Source organism: Pelodiscus sinensis, chromosome 19 (assembly GCF_049634645.1).
Source record: "Pelodiscus sinensis isolate JC-2024 chromosome 19, ASM4963464v1, whole genome shotgun sequence".
NCBI classification, from domain to species: Eukaryota; Metazoa; Chordata; order Testudines; family Trionychidae; genus Pelodiscus; species Pelodiscus sinensis.
Genome location: NC_134729.1, coordinates 12370001 through 12388622, shown reverse-complemented (window position 1 = coordinate 12388622; position 18622 = coordinate 12370001). Strand labels below are relative to the sequence as shown.

Sequence of the window (18622 nt, the reverse complement as noted above, 5' to 3'; positions counted from 1 at the left end):
TTTTAAATCTCATAATTGTTTACACCAATCTTGTGATTTTGGGTGGACTTGACTAGAGCTGGAGAAACACATGGATTGTTTCTTTGGTTCACTGGTAGTTCCAATTAATAATAATACTTAATAATTTGTTTCCAACTGGAAAAAAAACCCCAACCCCTACATTTTTGAAAAATTTCAGCAAATTGAAACGTGGAAACAACATGTTTTCTTTCAGTTTCAAGCGCTTCAAAACTTGTTTGAAAGAAACAAGAAGGAAAATTTTCTACAAAATGTCTTTTTCACCTGAAACATCAAAATGTTTAGACCTTTTTACACGGCAGGGCCGTTTTGGACCAAAACCGTTTTGCCGAAATCAGGACAAATTCATTAAATCTTTTGGTTGATTGGAATCTGCTTTTTCCACCCTCCCAAAATAATTTTAGACAACACAGTCTCCGGGCCTAGTCCTGGTGTGATTTTTTGCACTTAGGATGGCTATGCTATCACCCCGCCCACCCAACAAACCCACCATTAAGTGATTTTCCCCCCCAGCCATGAAAGTTAATCAGCACAAAATATGTTTAGGGACCCCTAACTCCCCCAGAAATGGGTGTAGTTAATAATCTACCTCATTCATCCAGAACGGAGCTATTTTTTACCTACAAGAGCAGGGTTTGGGGAAGGAATCCAAAATCACAGTCAATTTCACAGTCATAGGAGTTGATGGTAAATGTCATGCTTTCAGCTAGTTACATCTGAAATGTCAGTGTTGTAATTGTAGGAATCCTGACCCGAAAAGGAGTTACGGGGGATTCCAAGGCCGCCTCACCGCCAACAGCCAGCAGCAGCGCAGAAGTAAGGGTGGCATGGGATGGTGTCGCCACCCTTATGCGCTGCTTTTGGCAGGGTGCTGCCTTCAGAGCTGGGTGTCTGGACAACGACCACCATTGTCTGGCTATCCAGCTCGTACAGCAGCCCTGACGTAAGGGTGTCAATACATCCCCCCCCCCCAAAAAAAGAGTCTCTTGCATCTCCCTTTTGGGTCAGGCCCCCCTATTTGAGAAACACACATCTCCTGTGAAACCTGTAGCATCAAGGGGAAAAGCACACAAAAGACCCGAGTTCACAAGCGAGACCAGATGTTATGGTCCATGATGTGCTTTTTTTTTATATGGCTGTGAATTTCAGGGCCTTATTTATATAGAGTAAGCTCCTCCCACTACGGGCGGGACAAGGCCAGTCTGGGCCAGGGGGGTGGCACTGGCCTTGAATATAAATACGGCTGTGGGAGTAGCAGGATGGCGCACTGGCTAGGGGGAGTGTAAATAGTTTGGTGGTGCTTGTTAATTCCCCTTTATGTTCTATTCTTCTGGTTCAGTGGCTGGTTCTGGTGAGCCACATGGAGAGATCAGCTTATATGGCTGTGTATGTGCCCCCCCCAAAAAAAAATTTGGTATCATTCATGGGGGTGGGGAAATTTACAGAAGTGCAAGACAGGGGCTCAAAACTCCCAGTGGGCTCAGCTCTGGAAGGAGAGTGGGGGCATAGGGGTGCCAGCCCACTACACCCCACTCCCTTCCCAGCCCCAGAGATGGAACCCAGGGGTCCTGACCACCCCCTAACCCCCATCGTTGGGGCTAGAACCCGGGTCCTGATTCCCTGCCTAGCCTGTTCCATTATCCACCCCCTCCCAGCTGAGAACAGAACCCAGGAGTCCTGACTCTCATCTCCCCCCACCCCCAGCTATGGGCCGCCTCTCAGCTCCAAGAAATCGGCCAAGGCACACACCACCCCGTCCTGCTGTCCTGAAACGACCCCTGCGCTCAGCCCGCCCGTGGCTGGACCCCTTTGCACCACGGCCAGCCTGAATCTTGTAACAAAGGGGGGGATCTATGCTGCAGGGGGGTTACATGCCCCCCCTCCCTGCGTGCGTGGGGGGTCCCATGGCAATCAGGTCCCGTTTGCACGGCTGCCTGCCCTGCAGAGCTGGCAGGGAGACAAATGCCACTTTGTTCCGCGGCCGGGCGAGGCAGGCGCTGACCTCATTCCAAGCGGCTGGTGTGGGGGGTGGGGGAGTTGGCGCCCTGCAGCCTCCCCTCCCCCCTCGGTATGACACTGACCTAGATTGCCATCTCCCAGCCCCCGGCCATGTCCGAGCCAGCTGCCTGCCTCTCCCGCCCTCCCACGGAGCATCAGCCCCCGCAGCACCTGGCGAGTGCCCGGGCGAGTGTCTACGCGGCCCCCACGTGCGGGGTGCCTCGCCTGCTGTCCGTGTGAGCGTGAGACACGTCCGAGCAGCATGTCTGGTGCATACATGGCAGTAGCATGTGCGTGGCGTGTTGGTTGTTGGGGGTGCAGCCCCTGTACCGGGGTCTGGGATCAGAGCGAGTATTTTCTCTGTGCGTGTGACAGGCGTGTGAGGGGCGTGGTGCGCCTAGGGGTGCTGGGGTGTCATGTGTGTTTTGTATCAGGGCACGTGTTGGAGCACTGCTTCTGCAAGGGGTAGAGTGTGTGTCCCTGGTGTATAGGTGCGAGTCTTTGGAGGGGTGTTTACGGGTCTCCCTTCTCTAACCGCTAGACCCCACTTCTCTGCCCCAGCTGGGACTAGAACACAGCTGTCCAGAATTCCCTAAATCCCACAAATCAACTCCCTGACCTCTTCTGTGGCCCTCAGTCCAGTTAGGAACCCTGCAGACCCGACACTCTAACCACTAGCCATCACTCCCCCCTCAGAGTTAGGCGTGGAACCAAAATGTCCTGATTCCCAACCCTGCCCCACCCTTGCTATAACCACTAGATCCCACTCCCCTCCCAGAGCTGGGAACAAAACCCAGGCCTCACTCCCAGTCTCCCTGCACCAACCCCTCTGTCTGTGATTTGCAGTCCGCAGATTAGATCTGAACTTTCCGAAGGACTCCACACCTCCATCCAACATTTGTTAGGGGGCCAGGAATGAAAAGAGGTTGCAAGCCACTTCCCTGGGCTCCCGGAGCTGAGGACAGGCCCCAGGCATCGTCCCCGCCCCAAAGCACAATCTTTCCCAAGACAGGCCGCAAAGTCGCTCAGCAGCGGCAAAATTGCATCGGGGCTGGGAACACACATTTGGCAGGGCAGCCACACGCCTCGCGGACAATCACGTGCCATGGCGACCCAACGCGCCTGCCGGCCGGGTGTATTTGTGCAAGGGGAGCGCAGGCCATGGGAACAGGGGTCAGCTGGGAAGTTCCCAGCTGACCCCAGGCTCTCCGCAGCTGCCCCTTTGAATCGCACGGATGCCACGGGAACTTTGGCTGAACACCAGGGCCTTGGAGCCTGTTATTGACTGCGGGCAGTCCTGTATGGGGCACCCAAAATATATAGAGCCCCATGAGCTCTCCTGGGCAAAACCCACTTCCTCAGATGTTACAAGGAGGGGGGAGCAAAATTGTTCTCCTTGGCCTCTGAGGATAGGCCAAAAAGGAACGGGCTTATACTGAAGCAAGGGAGGTTTAGGTTGGACATTTCTCACATGAGCTTAGGAGCCACAGTCATTGATGTAGATACAGCTCATTGATCTCTGCCTTAATCACTTTCTCACTGAAATTTGTATTTTAACTTTGTATCAAGTCCGTTTAGCATTGTAATAAGGGTTGAGCTTTGCTGGATCATAGAATCCCAGGGCTGGAAGAGACATCAGGCCAACAAATCCAGCCCCCTGCCCAAAGCACGACCAACCGGAACTCAATCAACCCATCCTTGAAGGACTTGTATTAAGTCCTTTTATATAGAAACTTTGTCTATTTTCTTATAGGTCACAGCAACTTTGTATTAAGCCTTTTTACATGGAAACTTTGTATCTGGGGGTATGTCTGCCCTAGTTTGAACTAGGGTGGCTAATGTAGGCAGTCGAACTTGCAAATGAAGCCCGGGATTAAAATACCCCAGGCTTTAGTTGAATATTCCCGGGCGCCGCCATTTTTAAATGCCCGGTAGTCGAACTCCGTGCCCGCGGCTACACGCGGCATGGGCTATGTAGTTCGAACTAAAGCCCCTAATTCGGACTACTGTTACTCCTCCTGCAATTAGGGGCTTTAGTTCGAACTACCTAGCCCGTGCCACGTGTAGCCGCGGGCATGGAGTTCGAAATACCGGACATTTAAAAATGGCGGCGCCCGTGAACATGCAAATGAAGCCCAGGATATTTTAATCCCGGGCTTCATTTGCAAGTTCGAATGCCTACATTAGCCTCGCTAGTTCGAACTAGGGGGCTAGTGTAGACAGACCCTTGTAGACTTTGTACCCCTTTTTGCTTCATAGGGCAATCCCTGGAGCGAATGTGTGAATGGAAAGGGTGTGGAAATCAAGCACCTCTAGGGGACAGAAACCAGATCCAGAACAATGGGACCTGTGAAGAGGGCTCATTGAAAGAAAACTGGGACCTATGGGCACCTTGGGAGTCAGGAGCTAGGGCCTGTTTTTTTTTGGGGGGGGGCACCTCTCCTTGGAGGGGAACATGGCAGCATTGAGACACCTCCCCCCCCCCAGAAAAAGGCACCACAGCTGTCTAACTGCATGTAGATCTGCAGGAGAGGGAAGACCATATCAATCTAAGGCATCTTGCAGGGGGACCCCGGGTTTTGTCTCGTCTGGGAGCATCCTGCCTCCACCCCTCCCCCATCTAACTCACCTGGCCCGTGCAGGTAGGGGGAGCAACTACCAGTAACAAGACAGACTGCTGGTGATATATCATATGCCTATGCTAAGGGTTGACTGAGGTCTGCGTTACCAATAAATGTGGCGTTTTGCCTTCCCCCCCCGAAAAGCTCCCATGCAGTACTTTTAAGTGCAACATAAAGGTGCCCAAATCCCCTGGGTTGTAACGGGAATCAAGCGCCTCTCTGCATGAGACGCTGCACTAACATCTCTCCTTTCTCCCCCGCTTTCCTCGCTGTGATTTACTTGTATTGTGGCCGCGCCTGTGGGCCTCAAGCAAAGATCAAGCTGTGCATCGAGCAAGCAGCTCAGAGCAAAAGTGCACGAGAAAGGAGGAACGCCCGGGAGAGAGCCCCATGGCCCGGCCTTTCTGGGCGCAGACCCCGCCTCAGACACGGAATTACTGAAAGGCCCCCCTTAGAGCCAGGGCAAACAAGAGTTTCTGCTTGGCGGGAAATTCCAACAGTTTCTTCCCGCAGTGCGGGAGCCCTGTCACACAGACACTCCAGCTCGATTTCCTGGGAAAAGACCCTTGCCTAGGCCTGTGCCACAGGCTGAATTTGTTCCCAAGAACCCTGCTTAGAAAAAAGTCAGCTTGAGTCCCAAATTACCAGGGAGGGAGAATCTACCTCTGCCCTTTAAGGTGTTCCCGGGGGTAATTCCCTCTTAGTTCAAACTACATTGCCAGCCATCCCTCCAGTTGGTAGGCCTAGAGCACAAGATCAGGGGCTACGGCGGGTGAGCTCGTCTGTGTTCCAGTCCCAACAACCTGCCAGGTGACTAGAGAGGAGTTACCTCACCTCTCTGAGCCTCAGTTTCCCCAGCAAGCTGAATTTATTGGGCCATAAGCTGTTCAAGACAGAAATTGTATATCACCCCTTTTCTGTTCAGTAGTTCAGGGCTGCATATCCATGAGCCATGTTGGGTGCCATTTGCCTCCCCCAACCCAACCAGCCACACCCCACAGGCAAGTGACTAAGGAAATGTTGGTTACTTGTTCCCATAAACACAAGAACTAGAGGTCACCGCGTGAAATTAACAGGGAGGAGGGTTTTTTTTTTTTTAAAGGAAATTGTTTCTTCACGCAGTGCAGTCAACCTGTGGAACTCCTTGCCAGAGGATGGGGGTGAAAACCAGGACTTAACAGGGTTCAAAAAAAGAACGAGATACATTCAGAGGTTAGGTCCATCTGTGGATGCTAGCCAGAATGGGTAGGAACGGTGTCCTGCGCCTCTGTAGTGTCAGAAACCGGAAATGGGTGACAGGGGATGACTCACTTGCTGATTCCCTGTCCTGTTCACTCCCTCAGGGGCACCCGGCAGCGGCCACTGTCAGCAGACAGGACCCTAGGCTAGAAGGACCTTAGCTCTGACCCAGCCTGGCCGTGTTTGAGGGGGGATCCACTAGTTAAGGTCTTGCAAGACCCAGGACAGACCCCTCCTCTACCAGGCTCCCTGTGTGAGCTTGAAGATGCCTCCAGCTGCCTGTAATACAGGGGTCACTGGACAGCATCTGTAGGCAGCGCCTGGCCCCCGTTATGATGGCACTGCAGCACTTAAAGGCCCATGGTCCTGAGAGTGCCAGTAGGAACGGGGACAGCAGCCCAGACTTCGGGCAACGGAGTCCCAGCTCACGGTGTTAGTGCCTCATTCCTGCCTAGCTGGCTCTAGGTGGGGCTGAGCAGTAGCTTCCTCCCCAGGGTGCTTGGGGCAGAGGCCTGGCAGCCGGCCTCCATCACACACAGCTGGAGGACTGGAGTCCAGGCACAACCGGGATGAGCAGCGCAGGGGTGGGCAACAAGCCAGTGACTGAGAACAGCCGACTGTGGCCAACGGGAGCCGTGAGCGGCCGAGCCGGCGAACGCTCAGGGAACTTACGCGTCTGGTGGCCGATGCCGACGGCCCGTGTCCTCCCAGCCTGGTGGAAAATCGGCTTTCCCACCTCATGGAAACATAGGGGATTAAGATTCCCCTGGCACAGCGAGAGGAAAACCCAAGACCGGCGAGTTTTCCTGCACCTCGGAAGAGCCAGTCGCTTGGTGCCGTCTCTCGACACCTCGGGATGGACCAAGCAGCCTCTTCGAAGCGCAAACGCTCCCGGCCACCTGTGGTTACTTATGGACTCACTCGCTCCCAACGGTGGCGTTCGCCAGTCGAATACAGGCCGCACTTCCTGTAAGCCACCGCAAACGGGCACACCTTTGTGAGAGAGACCAGCACGCCAGCACTTCAGATTAGTCAACATTTTATTGTGGAAACACACACACCGACCAGCTGCTTCGAAAGTAGAAAGACTGTGGGGAGGGAGGGAGGGAGGGAGGGAGGGAAGGGCACGTGGCGGGGGGGAGGGGAGGAGAGAAAAGGGGAATTCCCACCCTGCAGATCAATTCCTCACCCTGCCCCTTCCCTCAAGACCACCCCAGGAGTTCCATGATCCTCAAATTTTTATTTTAAGCTCAGCACAACCACCACCAAAGAAAAAAAAAAAAACACCCCAACAACCGAGCAAGTGACGAGTTAGTGCATACTCCTCTCCAGAAATTTAAAAAAAAAAATACAAATAAAATTAAATTAAAAAAAGAAATCACATGACTGTACGTGACACAGACAGAATTCACCGCGGGAAAGGTGTATGCCTGGAGGGTGAGATGGGTGGATGAAAAGGGAAGGGACCAACGGTGTTTTTACCTAGACCTATTACGTGCTGCCGTTCCCGACCAACGTCAAGGAATCCTCCCCCACCTCAACACAACACAACACAACACACCTCACACTTCCCCATCCTACCAGTAGGGGGCAGGGTGTGCACCAAGCTCTTTGCTTTTAGCTGGGTGGAGAAGGGTCAGAGTCTATGCCAGTCGGGGCAACATGGTCCATGAGTTCAGTCGGATGGGTGGGCACAAGGTGTGCACTTCGGGGGGGACGGAGGGCATGGGACCGTCTAGGCCACTTCTTCCTCTGCTTCCTCTTCGAACTCGCCTTCCTCAGCCGTGGCGTCCTGGTACTGCTGGTATTCGGAGACCAGGTCGTTCATGTTGCTCTCCGCCTCGGTGAACTCCATCTCGTCCATGCCCTCGCCGGTGTACCAGTGGAGGAAGGCCTTGCGGCGGAACATGGCGGCGAACTGCTCCGAAATGCGCTTGAAGAGTTCCTGGATGGCCGTGCTGTTCCCGATGAAGGTGGCGGCCATCTTGAGCCCACGGGGCGGGATGTCGCACACGGCCGTCTTGACGTTGTTGGGGATCCACTCCACGAAGTAGCTGCTGTTCTTGTTCTGCACGTTCAGCATCTGCTCGTCCACCTCCTTCATGGACATGCGGCCCCGGAAGATGGCCGCCACCGTCAGGTAGCGCCCGTGGCGGGGGTCGCAGGCCGCCATCATGTTCTTGGCGTCAAACATCTGCTGGGTCAGCTCCGGCACGGTCAAGGCCCGGTACTGCTGGCTGCCGCGGCTGGTCAAGGGGGCGAAGCCGGGCATGAAGAAGTGGAGGCGAGGGAAGGGTACCATGTTGACGGCCAGCTTGCGGAGGTCGGCGTTGAGCTGGCCAGGGAAGCGGAGGCAGGTGGTGACGCCGCTCATGGTGGCCGAGACCAGGTGGTTGAGGTCGCCGTAGGTGGGGGTGGTCAGCTTGAGGGTGCGGAAGCAGATGTCGTAGAGGGCCTCGTTGTCGATGCAGTAGGTCTCGTCCGTGTTCTCCACCAGCTGGTGGACAGAGAGGGTGGCGTTGTAGGGCTCCACCACCGTGTCGGAGACCTTGGGCGAGGGCACCACGCTGAAGGTGTTCATGATGCGGTCGGGGTACTCCTCCCGGATCTTGCTGATCAGCAGGGTGCCCATGCCCGAGCCGGTGCCACCGCCCAGCGAGTGGGTCAGCTGGAAGCCCTGCAGGCAATCACAGCTCTCCGCCTCCTTCCTCACCACGTCCAGCACGGAGTCCACCAGCTCAGCCCCCTCTGTGTAGTGCCCCTTAGCCCAGTTATTACCAGCGCCGCTCTGACCTAGGCAAGCAAAGGGTTGGAGGGGGGTTCAGTTTCATTCCAGGAACACTTAGGCTTGTATAGAGCAGGGGTGAGTTTCCACCCTCTACCAAGGGCCGCCCGGCTGTCCCTCATCCCATCCCATCCTGACCTGACCCAGGGGAGGCGGGACTCAAACCCACGACCCTGTCCTCCCCAGGTGAGTGCCCAATCCCCTAGGCTACACCAGAACCCACCCCACCAGCCCAGATAGGACTCCACTCTTGACGGACATCCTGGGTATTGGGATCTCAGCAGGATCCCAGGGTTGATTGCCACCTGGACAGCTCGTTGGGAGTTCACGGGCGCCAGGCACGACCAGCCCTTTCAGCGGGACGGGGCAGAGGACCAAGGAGCTCGGTTTGCCCGTGCCGGAGGGGCCTCCTTGTGGGCTAGGAAGGAAGCACACAGGAAACATGCCAACACCCCCGCCAGCTACTAGGGCTGTTCAATCTTGGCTAATCGAATAGTCGAGTAACTGCACAAATTTTTATCGGTGAGTCGACTAGTCTAGAGTCCCCGGGGGCGAGGCGGCAGCTGGTGCGCTCCAGCCCCACTTCAGAGAAGTCCCCCGCTACTCCGCGCTGCTGCCTCTGTATCAGAGGCAGCAGCGCGGGAGGGGGGGGGGTGCAGGAGGCAGCAGCATGGGGGGGGTGCAGGAGGGAGCTGGGCTGTGAGGGGAACCTGTTTAAAAACCAGCTCCCCTCCCAGACCGGCTGCCTGGCACCTCTAATCCAGAGGCGTGGAGTGGCAGCAGCTCCTGTGGGGGGGGGGGGGGGGGGGGGCAGGAAATGCATGTTGTCTAGGTTACTCGACTCCACTATTACATCCCCAGTGGCGGCTGCTGCCACACAACCAGGCACTGCCTTCTCCAGCCCAGACTGGCTCTGGCCCCCTCCAGAGAGCACCACGCCTCCCCCCCCCCCCCCCCCCGACTGGAGCTCCAGCCCCTTCAAGCCATCTCCACAGTTGGGCTTGCTATGAACAGGGTCTTCAACTTTGGCCCGAAACCCTTCTTAGGACTGAGCCCGGGGGAGGGGGGAGCCCAGCCTCTCACCAGCTCCTCTGGGCTCCATCCCTTGCTCAGACGCTCCCGCAGAAGCTCACAGCTCAGGGAGCTCAACGAACACGGCTCTTCGGCCGGTGCCAAACCCCAGAGGGGAATGAATCAGCCAGGCCCGGGGCTCCCTGACGAGGCAGGCCGTGCGGGTGGGGGGTGGCAATCAAAGCGCCCTGCCCCGTAATTAAAAGGGAGACGCACAGGTCCCGAGCGTCTTCCGCCCCACCCTGGATCCCGCTGCTCCTTTTCCAGGGAGGAGGCTGTTTTCTGAGAACCCAGGAGTCCGGGCGCCCCAACCACTCTCACCACTAGAGCACGCTGCTGTCCAGAACCAGGAGGCCCTCTCTCCAGCCCACCCTCTAGCCACTAGGCCCCACTTCTTCCCAAAAATGGGAACAGGGCCCAGCTGGGATGAGCTGTGCTGCTAAATCCCGGCAGGTCCGTAGTCAGAGCTGTCACGGATGCTAGGCCAGTTCCCCTCCCTCCCCTGCCCAATGCCTGGTTCCCCTGCTTGCTCTATGCAGTCTGGGACAGCGTCTCAACCTTTTTATAAAGTACCCCCCCCTTTTTTAAAAAAAAGATTTAAGTACCTCCAGCTTTCAGACACAACATTTTTTCTACCATTGCAACACATTTGTTTAAATAACGTAATTGTAGCTGGGCGGGTGATGAAATTTGCGGGTGTAAGAAGTACAAAAATAATAAGACGCTGCAAAACTTAAGACAAAAATTCAGTTCTCCAAATTTCAGCTGTGTTGACATCCCCCGCCCCTCCCCCCCCCAACTTCTTGAGTACCACTGGTTGAGAAACACTGGTCTGGGAGAAGGAGATGGGGACAGGAGTCCTTCAGAAGCAGGAGTGAAATGGACCATTGCCTCATCATATAAGAGCTAGGGGCCACCAAGTGAAAATAATGGGCAGCATGTTTAAAACAAAGAAAAGGAAGTTCTTCACGCAGCGCACAGTCAAACCTGTGGAACTCCTTGCCGGAGGAGGTTGTGAAGGGTAGGACTATAAGAGGGTTTAAAAGAGAACTAGACACATTCAAGGAGATTAAAGCCATTAATGGCTATTAGCCAGGATCGGTAAGGAATGGCTTCCCTGGCCTGTGTGTCACAGGGTGGAGACGGATGGCAGGAGAGAGATCGCTTGATCATTTCCTGTTCTGTTCATTCCCCCTGGGGCATCTGGCATCGGCCACTGTCGGCAGACAGGATCCTTGGGCTAGAACAAGTGGTTCCCAAACTTTTCGGCATCTCGCCCCCTTTTTGATTTTGAGAAACCCTTACACCCCGCCTCCCAAAAGAATTGCAGTAAAACTGGGGGTGGGATTGACCGGGGGGGGGGGGGGGGGACACTGGGACGCCCTGCACCCCCCCCCCGGAATTTCTTCAACCCCCCCCCCCCCCCGCCAAGGGGGCCACACCCCTCAGTTTGGGAACCCATGGGCTAGACGGACCTTTGGTCTGACCCAGTATGGCCATTCTTATGCTCTTACTGTCGCTCTCTCTTGGTGGAGACGGGTGTGCAGGGTCAGCAGCTCTCAGCCACCAGCTGGGAGAAAACAGGCCAAGCTGGGAATAACCCCCCCCCCCCCCGGCTTATGTGGGGGAGCCAGTCCCATCCCCGGGTAGCTCGGGGGGTCAGAACCATTACCCCCTTCTAGGGCAGGGGTCAGTGTTCCCTGTAAGCGGGGTGTTCCAGAGACATTCAAATGCCACCCAGCTGATTAGTAACATGCCCACTGCTAGGTTCTGGGTTTCTATTGGTGGTGCCCGTTCACACATGCCTTGGCGCACATAAAAATGTATTCCGCACATGCATGGAAAAGACTAGAGAGACCACTGCAGGGGAGGGGAACCTACGGATTGCCTTGATCCGGCCTGCACGGCTGGGGCCTGGTCATCTCTCCCTGCCCACACAGCAGAGAGAGCGGACGTGGGCACTCCGGCCATGCAGGGGGGTCAGTACCGACTCCCCGCTGTGGGTGGGGGAGCCTCGCAGGCCTGATCCAGGCAAGGGGAGGGAGGGGCTCGGCACGCTGCAGGGAAGCACCGCACCCATTGGTTAATGGGAGTGGGGGGGGAAGGGGGATCCCCACAAAACCTACCAGCTCCAGGGCCCCCAGAAGAGTCAACCCCACCTGGGGCAAAGGGTCGGCCCCAAGTCTCAGCAGGGACTTGAGGGGAGTTTTGTTTTTCCTGCTTCTCATTTGGGGGCAACATTCCTGAGGTTGGTTCCCCCCCCCCCTTCTCACTTGTGTGTGGCCCCCAACAGATTTTCCCGTGGGTCAGTGGCCCCCTGCCCCAAACAAGATTCCCCACCTCTGCTCTAGGGACTCCCACTGGTCCTGAAACTCGGACCCCGCCCCCCAGGACCCTCCACCAAGCGGTGGAGAAGCTGGCTGGTTCCGGACAGTGCCGGCTGGCGAAGGAAGATGCAGGGGCCTCAGACGGCAGAACCGGGCCTTGCCTAGCGGCGGGTCTGTGACCGACTGCAGACCCTCAGGGCCGGGGACCGAGCAGGAAGAGGCGGGATAGGGTAGAGGCCTGGGGAAGGGCGGAGGAGGGGCATGGCTTAGCCGGGGAGTGAGGGGGGTTGTCCCAGTTCCAATGCCCCCACCCCCAGGCATAGCCCTGGCTGGAGATCCACCCCCCCGGCTCCCCCCAGTGCGCCAGCACCGTGGTGCCGCCCATCTTACCAAAAACGAAGTTGTCAGGCCTGAAGATCTGCCCGAAAGGCCCGGATCGGACCGAGTCCATGGTGCCGGGTTCCAGGTCCACCAGGATGGCCCTGGGCACGTACTTCCCACCTGGAGGGGAGACAGATCAGGCGCTTTCAGGAGGCCGGGCTGGGCCACCCCAGGCAGCTTTGCCATCTGCCCTGGGAGCTTCTGGCTGGCGGAGGGGCCAGCCTCAGGAGGTGGGGGGGAGGAAGAGGAGAGGACCCTCCCCCCACAAAGCATTGCTACACAGAGCCAGACCAATATTGAGCCCCCCGCCCCAAGTTGGTGCAGCCAGCGATCACCAAGCGAGGGCAGGGGAGAGAACCCAGGAGTCCTGCCTGCCCAGCCCGGAGGACCACTGGACCCCACCCTCCTCCCAGAGCTGGGGAATAGGGCCCCGGAGTCCCTACACCCTGGTCCTATGCTCCACCCGCTAGGGCGCACTGCCAAGCAGGCTACCTCCCTCCCCATGTGGCATTAACCAAGGAATGAGCCAGGAAGCGCTAAGCACCCCCTGGGAATGGGGGAGGAGGGGAGAAGAGCCCTCCAGATCCACTACCCACAGACCGGCTGTGGGGAGAGACAGCCCCCCCCAGGGACTGTACCTGAAGCCTCATTGTAGTAGACGTTGATTCTCTCCAACTGGAGGTGGCTGTCGCCATGGTAGGTACCAGTGGGGTCTATGCCGTGCTCGTCACTGATGACTTCCCAGAACTGCAGGGGGGAAAAAGGCAGCACAGGTTGGATCCAGCCCGGCTGCAGAGAAACCACCCAAGCGTCCGCAGCTGACACGCGCAAGGGGACGATTCCTTCCTGACCATGAGTGGCTGACTGGCTTGCGCCCTGAAGCATGGCCATTGAACCAGCTCTAGCCATGGCCGCCTCCGCTGGACAACAGCTGCCGCAGCCCCCCTTCCCTGGGAGGGGGCTGAACAAGACACCCGCCATCCCCTGTCCCCCAAGTTAGCAGCACCTGCCTGCCTCGGAGCTTTTTGAAAACCTGACCCAGTGCCGGAGTCTACGTGGCCTTCACGGTAAACAGCCTGTCGCACTTGCTTTCAATTGCCCCGGCACCTCCACAGGGGAGATGGCAGGGTCATTTATCGATCGAGCGGTCACCCGAGCAAGGCTAACCGCAGCCGGCCTCTGCGCCCGCGACAGGAACACTGGCTGTTTTAGCGGTCTCCGAATCGGCTGGCTGGGCAGAGGAGAAATTCGCTTTTTACGCCATTGTCCTGGGAGACGCCTCGGATGGATTTAAAATAGCAGCAGCGTTACGGTCCTCATGCACACCAAGCAGAGCAGGCCCGGCCTCAAACGCTCACACACGACAAAGGGACCCCGCCGAGAAAGGACAGGTGGGGAAACTGAGGCAGAGGGCTTGAATGGCCGAGTTTTCAAAGGCGTTTAGAGCTCAATTTTCAAGGGCTCAGCAGCCCTATCGGGTGCTTACAACCCAAATGGTCAGAGAATTTACCGCCCGTTACGGCTTAGGGATGGAATAGAGGAATCGATTAACCGATAAGCCAAAGCTTACCGGTTAATGCTATAGGCTACATGCATCCACCAATACATTTTTTTTTAGCAGGCTGGCCAGCCAGCTCAGTCCCAGTTTGTGCTGGGTCCTGGACCTCCGTCTGCTGGGGCTCTGCATTTCAAGCACATTAGGAGCTAAGTGGCCAGGCAGCCTGGCTCAGTTCCTGCTTGCACAGGGTCTGGGAGCTCAGACTATCCCCAGCCCCAGGCAGGGGCTGCAGCCACCCCATGATGCTGCCTCTATATCAGGGGTGGCAGGCAGCAGGTCCGTGAGGGGAGCTGGTTTTTCCAACTGGCTCCCCTCATGGACCAGCTCCCTGCCTGGCGGGTAGGTCTGAGGATCAGCTGGCTGGACGGGTGATGGAGTCCGTCTGGAACGGCGGGTCTAACCCACCTACCCTCCCAGGTGGAAGTGGGGGAGAGGCGGCATGGAGGACCCAGGAGTCCCACTCTGGTTCTGTACCCACAAAACCAGTTTCCTCCCAGGTAGGGATGTGACTGTTTAACCAGTTAACGAATGAAACAGGATCGGATGCTGTCAGAGCAGAACCGAGGAATCCAGATTCTCGGCTCCCACCCCTCCCTGAGCCAGGCCTGGAAGCCAGCCAGCCCCCCCACCCCTCCCTCTGCCAGCCAATGGATCCCACAGGCCTGGGAGGGAGGGGTGAGAACCCAGGAGTCCTGCCTCCCCGCTGCCCCTCCCCCCTCACAGCAATCAGGGCTGTGCGCAGAGAGATGCCCATTGAGATCTAAAGCAATCTGCCTGGATTTCCCCCGGATGCATTGTCCGGAGGATGAAGACGGACACACACAGCCCCCGCCCAGATAGGGCCCTGCCTTTCTGCAGCACTGCTCTAAAATGGAGCCGCAGCGCCAGCCTCTTTCAACATGCACCCCCCCCACACACGCAGCCGCTGCCACCGGATCTATTTATATCCGGTGCTTGCTACACAGGAAGTGGGGGGGAGGGGGGGCAGGGAATTTGCAAAGGCGGAACAGGGCAGGGTGAGCAAAGCAGACACCTCACACCGCCCTTTTTAAAAAAAAAAAAAAGCCACCTAGGACAGCCAGCAGACAGACAGACAGACAGACACTCCCCCAGCCACTGCCAGGCCTGAGGGCTCTGTTGTCACCACTTCCCCCCCATGCTGCAGGAGGGGGAGCCCCCCCCCCATCAGACCCCCTTCATCCCCTTCCAGAGCCAGGAAAAGAACCCAGGTCTCTCCTGCCACTAAACTCCACCCTGGAGTGCAGGCTAGAACCCACACACACCCCGTGGCCATAATGGGGGGGGGGGGGTTCTACAGATCTGAGGCACAGAAGGGGAACAAGTCTCCCCTACTGATGGGCCAATATTGCAGGGGCCTGAGCGCCCCATGGGTTGAAATCGGGGCGTGACGAGGCAGCAGGGCCCTTGCCTAGAAAGGAAGGTTGGATCCCGGCTGGCCAGAATCGAGGTACATTTAGGGAGCCCCCCCCCCCCCCCAAGGATGCAATAAAAATATGCAGAAGGAACAACTCCTGTTGCCTGGCTTCACCCCTCCACATCAGGGGTTCCCTGCTGCCATAGGGGGCTGTGAAGGCGACTTGGTTTCAGGGAAGGGGGGCTGCAGGAAACTGGCTGCAGCAGGGGGAACCCCGAAAACCCAAGGGGGCAAAACAAGCCCTTGTGTTAGTTTCAGCCTCTACGGGGCCAGCTCCCCCCATCCAGATTCCACTGAATGCCCCTCCCCCCATGACCACCCGCAAGCAGGGCTCCAAAAATAAACCAGCCAGCTCCACTGCAGATTCCTCCACCCTACACTCCCCCCTCCCCAGGTTTGGCTTTTTAAAGAGCCAGGCAATTTAAACAGGGGGAGGGGCCACGCCAGCCCTTTTGCACTGGGAGCAGGGCAGCTCAGATCCCAGCTTTGTTCTGCCCGCAGGGGGCCTGTGGGGAAGAGCCGGGGTCCCATTTCTGGACAGGAGCTGCCCGCCTGCTGCACGGAACCCTGCACCCCTCACTGCTGTATTAAGCCCCCCCCCTGCACCAGAATCTATGGGGCAGGCTGGAGTAGGGGTGTCAAGGCATAGACAGACAAAGCGACTGCTTAACCCCCCCCCCCCGCCATTTGCTTTCATTGTTATTGTCATAAGAAAATGCCTGTTTCAGTCTCCTCCCCCCAGAGCTAGATCCACCAAACAGCAAATCTTTCCTGGTTTGATTAAGAGCCTTCCGAGCCCAGCGGGATTAGCCAGGGGTGGGCAGACGCTGAGGCTGGCTCACCAGCCCCAAAGCCACCCTAGCCAGCCCCACCAGCCACTCTGGCAGGCGGAGGCCCCCGGCCAGCAGAGCTTGGAGGGGCTGCCAGGTTGACTCCGCAGATCAAACCCCAAGAACGAGGGTGACCCGAGGACCTCCCCACCTGAATGCAGATGGCGCGGGCCTGACTGCAGCATGGTGTCATGGGCCTTCGCCCCCTCCTGCCCCGCCTAGTGACTTCGCAAGATGCTCTGGGCCCGCCCTGCCATCTTCAGCCCCCCACCCCCAGCACCGAAGCCGCCCGCACCTGGGCCACCCTGCACGGTGAGGAGACACTCAGAGCCACCTCCCCCACCCGGCTGTTCGCAGCGCCCGCCCGGAGACGCCCTGTTGGCAAGTGGTGCCACCTCCTGCCAGTTTTGACCTTTGCCCCACGAACTCAACTCTGGAACCCCTGAGCTAGGCCATGGCAGGTTAATGACTCTGGACTAGGAGAGCCTCTCCCCCGCCCCCCAGCTCCCCCATCACAAAGGGCGGGCGATGGGGATGCAAGCTCAGCTGACAGCGCATGTGGGGAAGGGCTGGGTGGGTCCCTCTCCCCCAGTGCGACCCATTGCCGCCTCTTGGAGGCACTGCTGGGCTGTTTGTGCCCTGGTGTGCAGGGCGCCCACCCCAGAGCCAGCTGCACCTCAAAGTGCCAGACCCCGCCAGAGGGCAAGAGTCCCCCAGGGCGGGTCTGGCCCCAGGGACCAGCCGGCCTACCAGCGCCGCATTTTGAGCCAAGCCCCCTCCCCCCCGGCTTGGCTGGGCAGCCAGAGAGGGGAGCGGCCGGCAAGGTTTTAAGGGTGGTCAGAGGGGAGGCCTCCCCCCCAGACCAGGACCACGGGCTGGTCTCCGTACTGGAACGGAGCCCACGGAACAGGTGCAATTCGGCCGAGTCCTTTCAGCTCCGCGCCACGTTTAGACCCAGGGGGCACCTCCCCGCCCAGGCGGAGCCTGGCGCATGGTTCGGGCTTTGCCAGCCCAGCACCGGGCAACTGGGCAAGGAAAAGGCGGAGGGGGGGGGCGCCCTGTGGTGTCCGGCATCGCCTGGGAAGCGAGCGCCGGACCACAGGACGCCGCAGCCCAGCTGCCACGTTTCTGCCCCCTCTGGGCGGCTGCCTCGGCGTGATCCCCGCCTTGCCAGAGCCAAGCGCGTCCTGGAATCCCCCGACCACCGGCCCTGCGCCCCGGGCCTGCCTCGCTGGTGACTCAGCTGCAGGGCGAGGCCGCGCCAGACAGGGCCGGGGCCCGCTCCCCGCGCGTCACGCCAGCCTGCCTTCCCCCGCAGCGGAAGCCATGTTCGCGGCGGGGCTCCGGTCGCCGCCCTGCCGCGCTGGGGGGCAAACCGAGAGGGGAGCCAGCGGCTGTTTTAGGAGGCGGCTGGTGCCACCGAAAAAGCCGGGTCAGGGCTGCCTGGGCTGGCCCCGCCCGTCCCCAGAGGGATCCCCCAAGAAGGGAGCCATTGTGCGTGTCTCCAGGGCCTCCTCCCCAGCCGCATCCATGCGGCACCGGCAGTCTCCCCCCCCGGATTCTCCTGCGGGGGGGCTGCATTTTCGTCCTGGGCGGGAGGAGGGAAGGAGTGCTCCCTGCCCACCTCGCCCTTTTATTGCAGCCTGCGCTACGGATACGCAGCTATTTCAAGGGCTGGAAGCCGCCAGCCCCTCGCCCCCCCTCCCCTCACTGCCGCAGGCAGCTGCTCGGCGCGTCCGCATCCAGGCAGGCGGGACCAGGGCACAGAAAGGACTTGGGCTGGGTAAGGGGGGGGGGGGGCGCTAGCCAGTGCCGAGTCCCCTCCCCGATTGAGCAGAGAAACACAAGCCGTCGGATCCGCACGCGCCTGACCAGGGGTCTCCCCACTCAGCAAGGGTGGGGTCGCACGAGGGGGGGACCCTAGCAGGGAGGACTAAACCCAAGGATGAAGGGGGTGACCCAAAGCCGCCCCAGCAGGGTCAGGGCTGAGATCCTAGAGGTCCGCCATTCCCCCCAAACCAGCTCCCACCTAAGGGTCCCGATCCCCAGGGCCCCGCCCTGACCTTGGCCCCGATCTGGTTGCCGCATTGCCCGGCCTGTAGGTGCACGATCTCCCGCATGGTCTCACTCGGCTGACGGCTCTTCCCTTAATCCTTAAACAGCTCGCATGCGCCTTTAAATGGAGCCCGGGGGAGGGCGGGCCAGAGAGCCGTGGCGCAGTTTGCGCATGGGTCGGAGGAGCTGCCTGGCTGCTCCCTCCTCCTCTGCGCGTGATGCACATCGCTGTGCGCGCCCGCAGCTCCCTCCAGGCGGCGCGCGGGGCCGCGGCTACACCCCAGCGCCAATGCGCCCTGCGCCC

The 18622-nt window shown here is 58.6% G+C and overlaps 1 protein-coding gene across 1 annotated transcript; it reads right to left on the bottom strand.

Moving 5' to 3' along the window:
• Window positions 1-6846: 6846 nt before the first annotated feature.
• On the bottom strand, window positions 6847-18482 carry TUBB4A (tubulin beta 4A class IVa). The gene is made up of 4 exons (XM_006124752.4): window positions 18327-18482; window positions 13079-13187; window positions 12450-12560; window positions 6847-8669 (listed from the first exon to the last, which is right to left on the bottom strand). Exons 1-4 carry the CDS (start codon window positions 18381-18383, stop codon window positions 7612-7614), a joined length of 1335 nt encoding a protein of 444 aa, XP_006124814.2. The 5' UTR covers window positions 18384-18482; the 3' UTR covers window positions 6847-7611.
• Between the last annotated feature and the right edge of the window lie 140 nt (window positions 18483-18622).